This window comes from Mobula hypostoma, chromosome 27 (genome assembly GCF_963921235.1).
Source record: "Mobula hypostoma chromosome 27, sMobHyp1.1, whole genome shotgun sequence".
NCBI classification, from domain to species: domain Eukaryota; kingdom Metazoa; phylum Chordata; class Chondrichthyes; order Myliobatiformes; family Myliobatidae; genus Mobula; species Mobula hypostoma.
Window position 1 is genome coordinate 20,908,859 of NC_086123.1, and position 16,755 is coordinate 20,925,613.

Consider the following 16,755-nt stretch of genomic DNA (forward strand, 5'->3'; position numbering starts at 1 on the left):
AGAGATTCTCTTTTGTAAAAAGTTAAAAACAACTATCAATGGAGAATCAATCTATGACGAGCTCATAATGTATATTGAGGAAAAAAAATTCTAATTCAAAACATGATTTATTGTGCATTGGCCGCTGCTTAAAACGTCTCTCTGATCTTTTTGACATCTTTGATCTTGTGGATGAATTTTTACTCAAAGTCAACAAGAGCTTGGGAAACAAGATTAAATTTCTATGTGGAGATGTGGCATACCTAGCCGTTCTGTATGACAAAATTAACATTCTAAATATGAAACTGCAGAGTGAGAATTTCAATTTAATCCAGGCAAAAAGTGAAGTGTCTACTTTTATCCAAAAATTGAAAACATATAAGCAAAGCATTGGGAGAAGAAGTTTCCCTGCATGGAAAGTATGGCACTCTCTTTCACAGTGATTTGCAAGAGTACTGCTTATACCTGCAGCCACTAAAGAATAATTTTCAGAATCGATTCAAGGATTTGAACAACCTGGAAATTCTGGACTGGGTAATTAAGCCATTTCTTTGCAAGGTGGAAGAACAGGAAGAGAGCTTGCGAGTAGAAATTAATTTAGAATGATGAAGAAGCAAAAATGCTTTTCAAAAATGTCATCTTTTGTGGTATGTGGCTACACTGTCATATGAAGATTGCTGGTCTTTGGAGAAGAGCCAAATTGCTCTTCATTGCATTTCCATCCTCCTACCTTGTTGAAAGGGGCTTCAGTGCTATGAATCACATACTCACAAAAAACAGAAACCACTTGGACATTGTTACATATGGGGACTTAAGGCTTTTGCTGTCACAACTTGAACCAGACATTTCAACTCTTGCTAAAAACTATAAAGCTCAAAGATCACATTGATATCAAAACTGCTGTATACTGCACATGTACTGTGAAAGCTGGGATTAAGGGCAAATAAAAATTTAAAGCAGTATCATTTTTCTCATGTTAGCAAATGGTAGACATGTCTTTACACTATGGGGGTGCCGGGAAGTATATTGTTGATGAGTGAAAAAAGTTGCATTTACACAACAGCATCTATGACATCGCAGAGCAACTCGTAGAATCAACGAAATGCAATCATTGTTATCAGAGGATGCACAGAGGTGGGAGCGTTCCCTACTGATCCCCAGCTGGCACTATCAAAATATTAAGCTAAAATAACTAGTCTGGCCACCACAAGGTAGGATTTGTCCGACAACAGATCAGATATGTTAAAGTGATGGTGCTGGGTGGGCTGCAGTGGCAAAATTCTGTCATGCACAGAGCCCAATGATCATGCCTGATAGTTGTGCCTTGTACCTTTTTGTATTTGGACGTTGCATGTGTCAGGGCATATTCTGGAGTTATGGTAAAATACGAATATTACTTTCAACAGCAATCAGTCTTCAGATCTGAATATGGATTGTAGATTGTGTTTAAAATGCAGCTCAGAACTATGGTGTTCTTGGAGTTGAAGGCTGGGATTGATGGCAAACCAAGAAACACTCATTGACCTGAAATGTCTGCATATGCATGAATGCAGCTCAGAGACAGTGGTGATTAGCATTCATTTTAGGTGTCTGGAGCATCGGTGTGAAGATGTAGATGTTTGAAAACTATATGAAATTCAAGGGAAGCATTGTAGATACATTGTAACTATAGAATTGTCTTGCCATTGCCTTTGATCTTTAGCATATAAAAATGTCATGTAGTATTGGGTCAGGGAGCTTCGTCTTCCAAGAAGTCTGCACGTGTGTACATGATGCAGATGGAGATCCAGAACACACTCTGGAAGCACCCAGTATTCAGGTACTCACTGTGTCTTTAGCTCACAGCTGCATGTGGGGACTATATTCAATCCTAATTGAATAGCAAATAAAATTGTGGCCATAAACCGTAGAATTTCAAGGCCTACATTTATTTCCAACTTGCTCATTAGAAGTTTTCCAAATGCTTTATAAATACAACTTTATTTTGCAGAATTCCTGTTGTTTGCGTTTTTTATTTTCTTTTGCTATTTTAGAAGTTCATTGATTATATGGTTTTTCAGTGAAATTTTATTCCTGTCTTTAATTGCACAAATTACAATGTTTTGTCACAAAATTCCTCTCAAACCTGAACAAATATAAAGGTTGAGATATTGCATTTCAAGTAGTGATGACAATAGGATTTTTTTTATGAGTGTGCTTATAAAGTGAATGGTTAAGTATGATTTTTACTTAAATTCCCTGGCGGAGGAACAGGCTGCTTTTTCAACCATCTAACTTTTCAACCATATTTGAAGATAATCTCAGTTCTTCCGATTTCTGTGTCTTGGATTTTCTACGTTTTCTACGTGTGCTTTCAAAAGACATAAGAAGGCATGAAGTATAACAAAGAGGCTGTTTATTCAAAGAGAAAAGAAAACAAGAAAGGTGTAGAAGAACATGACAAAGACAAAGGAAGTTTCTTTATTCCTGGTCTTTCTCTTCTCCATGGGTAATGATATGTACCAGGTTCTTGTAGTCCAGGTTACCAGATGCATCCGGTGGAAAAGCTGCAAACATCTGATCAATCTGAAAAAGGATATCACGTTTACTGAAGTATAAAGATTATGTGAGCAAAATATCTCAAAGCTTATTTGACTCTCATTACTTCAGATGCATAACTGTTGAAGTACCTCACTCAGGCATCTCTGTACTTGAAGAGGAGAAAATTCCTCAAGGAAATTTCTTCAAGTAAGGATTTTGAGAAAATGGATTAATTGGGAGAAGCGGGTACTTAGGACATGATTAATGTGCTTTATATTTCAGTGACTGTGGAAGAGCTCTCAGCCAAAGTGTGTTCCCCCTCTGTTTGAAACCACAAGATGTATTAAGGGAGTATGTAGCTAGTATGTATATACTTTAGTAACTTGCTCATCCCTGGAGAAATTACCTCTGAGTTAGAAAATCAAAATGTTAACTTCTATGAGAGGGCAGAACTAAAAAGGCTGGACTTCTAATAGTTATTTTAGATCGCTAGTGCGTGGACTGAGTGCTATGTAGTAGAGTCACTTGGGATATTGCAGAGGCCTACGGAACTGCTCCTTTCACATGAGTAATGGAAGTCGATTGTGGGGAGAACAGAATGAAATTTAATGAAGAAACATGATCTGAAAATGGCCAATTTCTGCCGAAGCATTTATTTACTTATATGCTAAGGAAAAGTCAATACTATAACTTGAGTAAGGACCTGCAATTTTTCTTCCAGGTTAATTCAGTGGTTGCAAGAACATACCTCATCCTGAGAGAATCGTTCAGCCTGAGTCATCAACATTTCCTGAATGCTGTAAAAATGGGTAAAAATGTTTAAATAAAAGCAAAATACTGTAAGATCTTTTTAAAAATGTTTAGATGTCAGACACAAACAATAGGGCCATAAATTGACAAATATGCACTTACTAATCTTTCCTTAAAATGCCTTTGCCTTCAGGATCAAATATTTTGAATGCATTTAAGATCGACTCCTCTGGATCTGTACCTGTAATTATGCAAACAGAGACATTTTCTTACTCTGGTTTGACGACATAGGCTTACAAAACTGCAGACAGATTACAACATAATTGTGTTGTGGTGAAGAATATTAGTATTCGATTTGATTTAATTTGCTCTGCCTTGTAATAACACTGGAAAGATCAGAAAGGTGCATTCAAACTCTTGCTAAATATTCACTCTTCCCCCTTCCTTCTCAGTCCTGAAGAAGGGCCTCGGCCTGAATCGTCGACTGTTCATTCGTTTCCATAGATGCTGCGTTCCTCCAGCACTTTGAGTGTGGTGCTATGGATTTCCATCATCTGCAGAGTTTCAGTGCTTATGGCTTGCAGTGACAATGCAGGATAGTTTCATAGTCACCAGCAGCTATATTTCTTCAGATCTGAATATGGATTGTAGATTGGGTTTAAAATGCAGCATACGCAGGCTTCCCCGTGTTTATGATTCACTAGTAGATGCTTGGTCATTGTTCCCACTATTTTAAGACCATAAGACATAGGAGCAGACGTAGGCCATTCAGCCCATTGAGTTTGCCCTGCCATCCCACATTGGCTTTTGCTTCCTTATTTTGGGTTGAGTCAATCACAGTGAAGGTTCTCAGTCTAGAGGAGTTGGCCAGTACTGATCAGGTTGACCACTGTCTTCCATTCAGGAAGCAGATGAGTCAACTTATTCCTGAACTTCCTTTTCATAAATTGCTTGTTCAGGGGATATGGCATTGCTGGAAAGGTCAGAATTTGCTGCCCCTCTCGAAATGTCTCAAAGAAGCTGATGTGGTTAGTAAAACTCCTGAATAGTGTTTGTAGTTGGTTTGGGAGTTCCAGGATTTTGACCAAAAAATGATGGGCAGGATGTTTCCAAATCATGTCTGGTGCATCCTATCGAGCTGCTATATGCTGGTCACCCTTACATGCTTTGCAAGGCTTCACAATATTGGGAGCTTCAACAGGAACTGAAATACAATGCAATCATCTGTGAAACTCTCCACTCCTGATGAAGAGAAGGTCACTGATAAAACACCTGAAAGTGATTGGGCCTAGGTTGCTACCCCGAAGGACTCCTGCAGCATTCTCCTGGGGTTTAGATTATTGATCTGCCAGGCTCAATCACGTTGCCTCCATGTGATGAGAATCAGTGGAGAGCTTTGTCAAACATAACTCCCAACTGACTTGGAAGGATGCAATTTACAAAATTGGATCCGTTTTTCCTTTTATGGGTAGGACACAGTCAGACCATTTTCCATATATTTGCCAAAGCTGAACTTCACGAATATGTAAATATTCATAGATCCTACTTAACCGATCACTTGTCTCGTTTGTTCACTATTATTCCTGGCCAGCTCTGGTTAAACTGAAGAGCTGTGATGTGGTCAATAGGTTCAAAGTTCAAAAGTTCAAAGTGTTATTATCAAAGTGCAGATGAGGGGTGATTGATAAGTTCGTGGCCTTAGGTAGAAGGAGTCAATTTTAGAAAACCTAGCACATTTATTTTTCAACATATTTCCCTCCTACATTTACACACTTAGTCCAGTGGTCGTGGAGCATACGGATCTTGGACCTTCAGAAAGTGCCCAAAGCAGGGGTGATTGATAAGTTTGTGGCCTAAGGTAGAAGGAGATGAGTTATACAGCTCTCGTTACATGCACGTGCAGTTCAACTCTTTGAGTGAAAATGCAGACAGTTTGAAGTTAATAACTCATCAGTGGTGATTGATAAGTTCATGGCCTAGGGCAGAAGGAGATGAATTATTAACTTCAAACTTTCTGCATTTTCACTCAAAGAGTTGAACTGCACGTGCATGTAACGAGAGCTGTGTAACTCATCTCCTTCTACCTTAGGTCACGAACTTATCAGTCACCCCTCATATATGTTACCATATACAACCCTGCAATTCATTTCCTGTAGGCATACTCAGCAGATCTATAGAATAGTAACTATAACAGGATCGATGGAAGATCAACCAGAGTGCAGAAGGCAACGAACTGGGCAAATGCAAATATAAATAAATAGCAATAAATAATGAGAACTTGAGATTAATGAGATAAAGAGTCCTTAAAGTGAGATCATTGGTTGTGGGAACAACTCAATAGATGAACAAGTGAGTGTAGTTATCCCCTTTCATTAAAGAGCCCAATGGTTGTGGCGTAGTAACAGTTCTTGAACCTGGTGGTGTGAGTCCTGAGGCTCTTGTCCCTTCTACCTGATGGCAGTGGTGAGAAGAGAGCACGGCCTGGGTGGTGGTGGTCCCTGATGCAGTCTGCTGCTTTCCTATGACAGGGTTTCATGTAGATGTGCTCAATGGTTGGGAGGGCTTTACCCGTGATGTACTGGGCCAAATACACTACCTTCTGTAGGATATTCTGTTCAAAGGCATCGGTGTTCCCATACCGGGCCATGATGCAGCCAGTCAATATACTCTCCACCACACATCTATAGAAGTTTGTCAAAGTTTCAGGCGTCATTTTGAATCTCCACAGACTCCTGAGGAAGTAGAGGCACTGCCACGTTTTAACTTTGACTGTGGTGTTGACCCACCATTTGTCATGACCCCAAGGCTGAGAGCTCATTTTTATGTATTTCAAATGCCACCCCAGCTTCAATTGTTTAATGTAACAAACAATAATGTAACAAGAGGACCACAGCCTTGTCGTTCGGTTTGGAGGCTTGCGTGCCTCAAAGACCCGGAGAGCTATGTTGGCTGGAGTCCAAGGCATTATGCTTTGGCTCTTGGTCAAAGAGTAGAGGCCAGAATAAGACTGAGATTTCAGCTCAGTGCTAACAACCCTGACTGGTGAAACAAAATCATTATGGAAACAGCAATGAATAATCCTTCTACATCTGAGTGTGACAGTATTCCTTAGTCTCTACCTGGGACTTGCATGGCTGACATTAGGGAAATCTGAGAGAAAGCTACTGACGTGATGAAGGAAGCCCTGAACACCAGTGGTGTAAGGGGCCGTAAGCAAAATGAAGACAAACTATCTGGTGGAGAAGCTCAACATGTTGAGCAGTAGTTGTGAGGGAAAAGAAATTGTTGGTGTTTTGGTTTGAAACATTTCAGTCATTTATGTCTCTCTCATCTGCTTGAACTCCTTAATGAACCAGAAACAGTGTCTTCATTTGACAGCAATGATAGATTGAGGGATATGTTGGACCAAGAGAATATTGGGTTAGTTCTGCTCTAAATATGTCCCACTCGCTGGGTGTTATATGAGAATATTCGAGTATGAAGGTGGACCCTCATCGCCACAAGGACTCTGTGGTGGTTGCAGCTGCATCTGGGACAGATAGATTGGCGAGGAAAAGATCATGTGGGCTTTTCGTTCATTTTAGTTTTCTCACCATCCACTACAGAATCAGCGTGGCAGCAGGACAAGTAATCCAGAGTATAATCCCTGTGCTGTGAGCCCTTTGGGCCTGTGGGGGGCTAACTGTAGAGCATTGGGGTCCGAGGTTTCTAGAAACCTGTATTTGTTAATTATTGTCTGAACTAGATTCATTAAGCCCTTGTGATCTCTGTTTAGTCTTGTCAAGCTTATTTTGATTGGCACGGGTTTTCTGTGTTCTATGATTACTCAAAGTGGATGCCCTATTAGCGCTTATCACGGGGTCCTTGTTTTGAGAATGAATCATCTCGCTGTGTCACTCAGTCGACGTTCCGTTGGAATGCCCAAGTATAAACCCTTGTTTCTGCCTCTACATGGGATTCTGTCATTCCTCCATACTTGGGTTCAATTGTCACCAGCAAACTGTGGTGCCATGTTTATCACGATGGACAGAGGCCACTTAACCCAGACCTAGACCAGGTCTTGGAACAACCCCATTCATCCTGTTCTTCCCTCCCACTTACTTGCCTCTCACACACCATCAACTCTTCCCTAGTTCTCCTGCCACCCCCACACACTGGGTAATTCACCTTCCATTCTGCACATCAGTGCCAAATGGTTTGCCTGGTTTTATTCTTCCTTGTGCCGTGTCTTAATCTGGTAAATCTGAACGGTTTGTAGGAACAAAAGTACATAGGAAACAGGATTCTTTTAGACCTGTTCCACTTTTTGTTAAGATCATCATCATCATTATGTGCCGTGTCGATGACATCATCATTCTGTGCCATGTTCCATGACGTAGCCGATCATGATCTCCATGACCATGATTGTTTTTGGCAAATATTTCTACAGAAGTGGTTTGCTATTGCCTTCTTCTGGGCAGTGTCTTTGCAAGCCAATATCAATGCTCTTCAGAGATAGTCTGCCTGGCGTCAGTGGTCTCGTAACCAGGACTTGTGATGTGCACCAGCTGCTCATACGACCATCCACCACCGGCTCCCATGGCTTCACATAATCCTGATCTGGAGGTGGGGGGGGGGTAAGCAGGTGCTACACCTTTCCCAAGGGTGACCTGCAGGCTAGTGGAGGGAAGGAGCACCTTGGACCTCCTTTGGTAGAGACGTATCTCCACCCCACCACCCCTTAAGATCCTGGCTGATCCAAAATTGGCCTGAGCACCACTCTCCTGGTCTTTCCCCACGGTCTTTCTAATCCCTTCAAGCTCTGTCTCTGCTGGCTTTCGTGTCCAGTCCATGGGAGATGTCAAGAACAGTGGCGAATCCTGCCCCAGCTTTTCTCAGGAGTCTGAGTGGAGGTCGGAGCTGTTCTGTACCGAAGGGAATGATAACCTACTTTTCCTTGGGTGACGAGCATTGGTGACAACACAACAGTGTGACGCAGACTGGAAAATGTGACGTAGATCAGTTACACCAACCTCTTGGACTAGTTAGGAGGATAACTTCAGGGTGAGAGGGACCTTCACCTCCCACAGACAGCAGTGTAGGCACCAGCAAATGGCCAAAGCTCTTCCTTGCAGAAAGTGACAGGGCGGCCTTCGGAAACCTCATGTGGGGAGGTCAGCGGTTGGGAAGCAAGTGTGAAACCGTGGATTCAGAGGTTCTGAACCAAGCTGCTAATATCATTAATAGCATCTATTTCACCATCTCCTTGTTGTGTAAATGTTCTACATTTATTTTAATTATTTAGTCAATGAAATAATCATGTATCATGCTCCCTTATTTCCCGTGAGACAGAATTCTTATTGCATAATCATATGATCCAATTTAAAATCAACAATAAGGGGAACGAGGAAGCACCTTTGTTTTGAAGGAACCTATCAATATCTGAATCCCTGCCTACAATTTTCTCATAATGGTTCAAATTCTCTAAATCTATCCACACCACGAACTAATTGCACAAATCAGCACCAACGCTGACTTTGTAACTGTTTGTTTCCCATTGTTAGTTAAAATGTTTCCAATAATCTGTAACTTGTTTTGACGAATAGTTCATTAATATCACTTTATTTCACTCACCCTTAAGCTTCTCACCAAACATGGTAAGAAAAACTGTGAAGTTAATTGGCCCAGAAGACTCTTTAATCATTTCTTCCAGCTCTTCGTTTTTTACATTTAGCCGGCCTGTAGAATAGATTACGAATCATTAATAACATTTTTTTTTCCACCTCAGCAGTAGAAATCCATTTGTAATCGTAAAACTAACCCAGAGCGGCAAATGTGTCCCTAAGGTCCTCCTTATCAATGAATCCATCCCTGTTCTGATCCATTATTGTGAAAGCCTGGTATCAAGGCAAAATCAATACAGTATTAAAAACTGGTATCTTTGATTATACCTTATGGTTCAGGTTCAGCAGAGACACATTTAATATAGTGCATCAGTGCCCTACGCCATACATCATTCCTTGTCTAACCGAGCAGGAGACAACAGTCTCCTTGTTTTCTTCGCCAGTGTTAATCATTAGCATTTAATTGAAGACCACAGTTCTGTAGCAGTGTCTAATTTAAGGTCTGCTCAGTGGTACCGTAGCCCGCTGCACCACAGAGTGATGGCAATTGGGTCTACGAGTGTAAATCTCCCCCCCCCCTTTGGGAAGTAACTCTCCCCCCAAATTGTAAGTACCGTAGCCCCCTGCATCGCAGTGTGAGAGTGAAATGGTCCACAAGTGTAACTCTCCCCCACGTTGTCAGTAACTCTCCCCTGTTTTGTCAGGAAAAGAAAGAATGGGGATAATGTTGAGTGTGCAAGTGCACCGGTAATTTATCTGCATCTCAGAATCCTGGTTGACTTCCCTCAATCTACGCGACATGAACTCGAAAGGTCCTCTGAAACTTCACTACTGTTGTATAACTTGTACCTCGTCCATCACCTTTCTACCCGCTTCTTTCCATTGGTGAAGCAATGCTTTGAATTTACACTTAGTCATAGTCATAGTCATACTTTATTGATCCCAGGGGAAATTGGTTTCTGCTACAGTTGCACCGTAAATAATTAAATAGTAATAAAACCATAAATAGTTAAATAGTGATATGTAAATTATGCCAGGAATAAGTCCAGGACCAGCCTATTGGCTCGGGGTGTCTGACCCTCCAAGGGAGGAGTTGTAAAGTTTGATGGCCACAGGCAGGAATGACTTCCTATGATGCTCTGTGTTTGCATCTCGGTGGAAAGAGTCTCTGGCTGAATGTACTCCTGTGCCCGACCAGTGCATTATGTAGTGGATGGAAGACATTGTCCAAGATGGCATGCAACTTGGACAGCATCCTCTTTTCAGACACCACAGTCAGTGAGTCCAGTTCCATCCCCACAACATCACTGGCCTTACGAATGAGTTTGTTGATTCTGTTTGCTGGCTTGAGATAGCTCATCCCCTCCTACTTCTGTGATCCCCTCCAGCCCCACAGCTCTCCCTAGCTGCCTGTGTTACCCAGACTCGGGTCTCGGAATGAGACTGGAGTGCCATTGCCCCCCCCCCCCAACACGTGGCCTTGCCTGGGTTCTGAATTCATTTTCACAAACAACCCCTCCCTCTCACCCACCCCATCACTTCTCCTCTCTCCTCTACTGAAGGCATTCCTCACAGCCGATCTCCTTAACCAAGCATTTGGTTGTTTTTCCTAGGAGCTTTTGTGTAGCTTGGCATCAGATCCTGTGCACTATCCGTGAATATCACCTTGGGACTTTTTAATTATATGAAAGATATAATGTAAGTAAAGGACAGAGGGAGAAGTTGCACTTGCAGATCCTTTTGCCATTACACTGTGCTACAATAACATTGAGTCACCCTTGAATAAGACACTGCTATGGGACTATGGTCTTCAATCATATGTTGAAGATTAACTATGTTAAAGAAATTTTATAAGAAAAAGTGGAGGATTAATTTGTTCAAAAGTTCATAGCTTAAGGCAAATTTATTATCCAAGTACATACTATATACGTCACCATATACAACCCTGAGATTCATTTTCTTGTGGGCATACTCCATGAATCTAATATCCATATTACGTTTGTAGAATCAATGAAACACTGCACCAACAGGGTGGACAAAGTGTATGCACAAGATAAAAAAGAAAAAGAAACAACAATAATAATAATAATAAACAAGAATAAATATTGAGAACATGAGATGAAGAGTCCGTGAAATTGAGTCTGTAGGCTGTGGGATCAGTTCAGTAATGGGGCAGGTGAAGTTGTGTGGTTATCCTCTCTGGTTCAAGAGCCTGGTGGTTAAGTGGCAGTAACTTATGCGGATCCTGAGGCTCCTGTACCTTCTACTTTATGGCAAGAGCAAGCAGGGAGCCTGATCTTGGTGGTGGAGGTCCCTGACGATGGCTACAGCTTTCCTGGGACAACGACCCGTGTAGATGTGCTCAAAGATAGGGAGGGCTTTACCCGTGACTTCTTGTAGGATTTTCCTTACAAGGGCATTGGTGTTTCCTTACCGTGATGATGTCATTCACACTTGTGCTTTTCCGTCAGATTATTGTGTACCACTCAAAGCAAGTGCTCCTCTTAATAGTGACTACCAGAGCCTAATTTTAGCACTTTTATTGCTCCCCAGATAACATCTGTCACCTCTTTACAGACTAGGGATCAACTTGAGACTTCTGCAGTGTCTCACAACTACCAGTTTAGATCTGATGGACATTTCGACTAGTTTCTGGGGTGGGGAGGGGGAGTGGAATGTTAAATCTGACGGAGAACGAGAAGCAACGTACCAAGGAGAGAAGGAATCTGTAATAAGCAATGACAAAGGTGGGAGCACTCAGATCAGACAGTACTTTGGAAGATTAATATTTCAGGTCAATGACCTTTCATTCCCTCTCTCTTTTACGCATTGTCAATTGACATTAAATTCTCTGAAGACAGCTGATCCTCTTTGGGAGCATGTTTGTCTGAATATAACCTTAGCAAACCTACCTCCTTGAATTCCTGAATCTGTGACTGATCAAACATTGAAAACACATTGGAGTTGGCTCCCTCGATCTTCTTCTTTGCCTTCTTGGGTGGCTGAAAGACAAAACGGCATCCCAATCAGCGGAGAAGATGTTCGGACGTGTAACAGCATGAACACCCGAGGTTCTGCAGACGCTGGACTCCTTGAGCAAACACACACAAAGTGATGGAGGGGCTCAGCAGGTCAGGCAGCATCTATGGAGGGAACTAGACGGTCAACGTTTCAGGCCGAGAGCCCTGACCCGCTGAGTTCCTCTAGCATTCTGCGTGTGTTGCTGATGTGAATGGACTTCATATGGTTGCCACTCAGTAGATACTGAGCGCTATGGCTTGATGCTCAACTTCTCAAATTACATTGAGGCCCCAGTCAAGGTTAAGTCCTTATTATCCTGTTGGACGGAAATGAATTGAAATAGTGACTTCAGTTCTATTATTCGGTCTATCTTCATTGCTTCTAAATCCAGGAACGTGCTATAATTCTCATATATCTTGTACATACTATTTCACTGTCTCGTCTACAGAAATCATCAAACCTAACTTACTGACCACCATTTACATCACTGGTGTTTAGGGCAGCAATAAAGGCCACCCCCCATCTCTGTCTGACCGTACAGTCACACACAAATAAACTTCATCGCTATTTCTGTAACAACTTTTTTTTGACCTGTCAGGAGTGTTAGCCCTGAGCTGAACCCCCAAACCTCTATTAGTTTGGCCTCTACCCTTTGACCTGTCTGGCAAGGGTGACCCTACTGGGAGCCAAAGCATAAGGACCAGACTCTAGACAGCATAGATCTCCGGGTCACTGAGACACTCAAGCCTTCAAACCCAATGGTTGTGGTCCTTTTGGAGGTCGAACCTAACCAGCAGACCAAAAATCGGAAGAAATCCCAATAAGAAGATTGAACATCTGGAATTTCTGCTTTGTTTATTTTTCCCCCCAAACTCATTACAGGTGTGACCCACTCTGTCCTATTCCACCACTAACCACTTTCTTAAAAGGAGGCGCAGGGATGATAGGATTCCTGTACTTGAAGACCATGTAGAAGCATTCCTAGAATATCGTGCATCAATCAGATACAGAAAGGTCATTCAAAACCTGACCTTGCCATAGGCTGAGCGAATCCGACCACTGTTCTAGGTACGACTTATGTCCAGAACGCTAGGTTCTGTTTTAGGATGAAACACTAGATATTGAACAAGAACCAAGGACACTAATAGTAAACAAGGGCAACTTGGCGAAGTGTGGCTTGACCCTAAACCAACAATGATCCAGTCCCCTGTGCGATGAGGTTTATAAGCCAAAAGAGATATAATTTATGGTCATGAATTCAATTGGGGTCTAAAAGACATCTTCATTGTGGGTTTAAACCTCATCACAGTGGAGCTACTTCCATTAAAAACTCCCTCCAACATCTGTCACAAAGGCTTATTTCAATAACTGACATAAATATTCCATAAAACTTCCAGGAAATGGATATAATGTGAAAATCATTCCTAGAGTTACACAGCAGCCCTGATTCCCTGGGTGGTTCCAATCTAAGCCCGAGTCCCAGTTTGTTACCTCATCTCAGATCATGACGTCTTATGCCCAGCTTAGGAAATGTGATCTGGTGTGTGCAAGTTATTCTTGGTTCTCTTTTCCTCCCCCAGTGTTTATTACCAAGCTGATAATCAATAATATTACCATTAACTCCTTGATAATGAATAAGAGAGCAGAGTGTTACTGAGTGTCTAGGAATGCACCTTGCTTCCAGAGTAGATGGGGATAAATCTTTATCACAATGAATCCTTTCCACAGGGCATTCATCTTAAAGTGGTGTAACAGAAATACCCCGCTCTTCAGGAAGAGGGATAGTGCTTGTTAAGGCATTGTTAGGGTTAGCACATATAGCAAATAACTTCAACAACTAAATTCTGCTCCTATATCTTATGGTCTTATGGTCTTATCTTTTACTGTCCATCTGAAAGAAGTCATCCTTGTGTTGAGCTATGTGTTCAATTCACATCCTTCTTAATCAGAACTGAACTTAATAGCAGAAAATGTTGGCTGAACCTTCAATACACCATAATATAACTTTTCCTTAACCATCCACCACTAAGAAACCAATTCAGCCACTAAATCTGAATATAGGCTGCAGATTAAAGATAAAATGTAGCTCTGAACAATGGGTCCCTAAGAGGCGTGAATCACAGTTAATAGGAGGACCAGACAATGCTGATTAAAATTCATTTAGGTGTTTGTGGTGTGGGCGTGAAGCGGGAGGCCGAAAGTTGGTGTGCAGTTCAAAGGAAGCATTGTGGATGCATTGTAAATATGGAATTGTCCTTTCATCTTTAGCATATAAGATGTCGTGCAGCGTTGGGTCAAGCAGGCTTCTTACTTCGAAAGGGGTCTTAGTATGGTGGCAGCTGTGTCTCATTTTGCTGAACAAAGAAACTCCTTCATAGCTAACAGTACTTCCCTCCGGTGACTTCATTTGCGCAACAACTGTGCTTTCACTTCTATTGGATCACTTCAGATAAATAATATGAAACAATTATTTTGTTATGGCCTGAGGGAGAAAACCCACAGGACGTGATAGCTCTATTATTGTATATTTCATTGAAGTCAGAAGCTTTATTTTGGCTACAACGAAATCAAAATCAATGACCTTGTTTATTCCAATAGGATATATTGTTACTAATGTAGAAACAACTTGCATTTATATATTGCCTTTTGTATCCTCAGGATATCCTAGATTGCTTTAGCCACTGTAGTAATGCAGGAAGCCATAGCAGCAAACTTGCAAACAGAAAAGAAGTACTGCACTAACAGAAAAGAAAGGAAGTAACCAGATAGTTTGTGTTTGGTAGTAATGGTGGTTGGTTAGATTGGAGGAAGACTTCCCTGCATCTTTGAAAAGTGCCTTTGAAATCATGGAGTCTATCTGAGTCAGTCAGGTGAGAACTTGCTTCAATATATTCTTTTCTTAGCCAGAGAGAGGTGGAATTTGTTGCCGCAGGCGGCCATGGAGGTCAAGTCTTTGGGTATATTTAAGGCAGAGGTTGGTAGATTCTTGATTAGTCAGGGCATGAAGGGATTCGGGGAGAAGGCAGGAGATTGGGGCTGAGAGGGAAGATGGATCAGTCATGGTGAAATGGCAGAGCAGACTTAATGGGCCAAATGACCTAATTCTGATCCTATATCTTATGGTCTTATGGTCTTATCTTAGATTGTCCATCCGACAGAAGCTGTCCTTGTATTGGGCTCTGTGTTCAATTCCCATCCTTCTTAATCAGAATTGAACTTAATACCAGTAAGTGTTGGTTGACCCTTCAATATACCATAATATAACTTCTCCTTAACCACCCACCACTCAGAAATCAATTCAGCAACCTCCCTGAGAGCGTACAGTATACGCAGAGAATGTAGAACCAACAGCAGTCTTTTTATACTGCTGTGGTCTTCTGCAAGGCACTCTCCACAACCTTACATGATTTATTGCTTATTTAATAGGAGCCTACTAAATTCTTTGTCAGAAATGGAAAATAGGATGGTTTAACTGTTTACCATGTAAAGTCTTATCAATCCTGCTGCAAACCCCCATTAAAACCAGCAGGTAACCTAGCTCACTTTCCACTCTTTTCTTTCCCAAGGATTCTCTCTTCAGCTGGTGGAAGGGTTGAAGCTTGTGGATGAACATATTTGTCTAAAGCAATCAAGACTTTTGCTGCTTGACCTGTGAACTTGAGCTGAGAATATCAGCAGCCTGATGCAGTTTGGCCAACGACCCACTGCTCCAGCAAGGCCCTTTTGAAATCACTGAACCAGAGCTGACTTCCTTCTTGAAGACTTCAACAAGCTGGTGCCATCTCTGTTCTGCACTAACTGAGCTGAAAGCCATTAAATTGGTATGGACTGTGGTTGAAATCTATATCTTGCCCTGTTGTAAACATCAATTTGTTTCTTCTTCAGTTCCAGATGAGTTGAGAAACTTGAATCATTTTATCATTTGCCTCAGGAAACTTGCCATGAACTAACAGTATAGCTGACTATGGAAGCTTTGTGATGAGCTATTAAATCCATCCATTCTATCTTCAACAATCACATACTTACAGACATGGACATCATTTGACTAACTTGTGCCTGAGGAAGCTAGCCGAGTTTACCACTGAAACATTGCAGCAGCAGGTATGTGACCGTTAAGGCCAAAAGAGAGAATGGATAGAACTATGAACAGGTTGCCATGTCCCAAAAAGTTAATTTCACAAATTAGTTAATGTCATAATAAATCTTGCTTCCAAATTAAAATAAAAGCTACAGAACATGAGCAAGTAGGTGGAAATGCAATATTAGAAGCATCAAAAACTCTTGCCTTTCTTGACTCCTTCTTAGTTCTTCTTTCCCATTGTGGTAGCTGCTTCTACTGTAATGCAATATGGCATTAACACAGATGCTTACCATTGCTGCAGCCTGTGTGATGTCGCTTCTAGGAGGAACACAATGCCTTAGACGACATACACTCTGCAATATATACTCTTCGTTAAGTGTAAAAATAAATGTATTCCTACTTTGGGCATTATCTAGTAGTCAGTTCCTCAACACCTCCCCTACCATTTTTGAGACTATTTAGTTTCAGACTGTGATCCCTGGTATGATGAGTCTGACTGTGTGATTGTATGCACTCAAGGTTAAAGAAATGTTATGCGTCAGAACTGATTCTACTTTTAAGATTTTGACCTTAGCCCTCTCTCACTCTTTGTCTTTTACCACGACATGTGCACTTGCTAAATTAGGAGAACAATGCAAGAATGCAAAGCATTGGAATTTCTCAGAAGCTCCAAAATCCCACCTCTGTTGTTTCAGATCCATCATCAAAATGCACCCTTGCCATTTCAATTGCTTATTAAAATAAAGGTCATGTTTATTTCTTTGGTAGCGCAATTTAGGAAGTAATTAAAAGAGATTGCAT

At 41.4% G+C, this 16,755-nt stretch overlaps 1 protein-coding gene across 1 annotated transcript; it reads right to left on the minus strand.

Annotated features, from left to right (window-relative positions):
- Positions 1-2,357: 2,357 nt before the first annotated feature.
- LOC134338574 (myosin regulatory light chain 2, ventricular/cardiac muscle isoform) lies at positions 2,358-16,309 on the minus strand. Its single transcript, XM_063034503.1, has 7 exons — positions 16,245-16,309; positions 11,765-11,854; positions 9,050-9,125; positions 8,863-8,967; positions 3,412-3,490; positions 3,248-3,296; positions 2,358-2,544 (listed from the first exon to the last, which is right to left on the minus strand). The coding sequence occupies exons 1-7, from the start codon at positions 16,245-16,247 to the stop codon at positions 2,440-2,442; spliced, it is 507 nt and encodes a 168-aa protein (XP_062890573.1). The 5' UTR covers positions 16,248-16,309; the 3' UTR covers positions 2,358-2,439.
- Between the last annotated feature and the right edge of the window lie 446 nt (positions 16,310-16,755).

Bases quoted from the DNA above. Each gene is read 5' to 3' on its own strand.
- LOC134338574 (XM_063034503.1), bottom strand. The intron at 9,126-11,764 runs GTAGGTTTGCTA...CCTTGATACCAG, and splicing joins AGATTCAGGAATTCAAGGAG to GCTTTCACAATAATGGATCA. The intron at 3,297-3,411 runs GTAAGTGCATAT...CCATTTTTACAG, and splicing joins GGCATTTTAAGGAAAGATTA to CATTCAGGAAATGTTGATGA.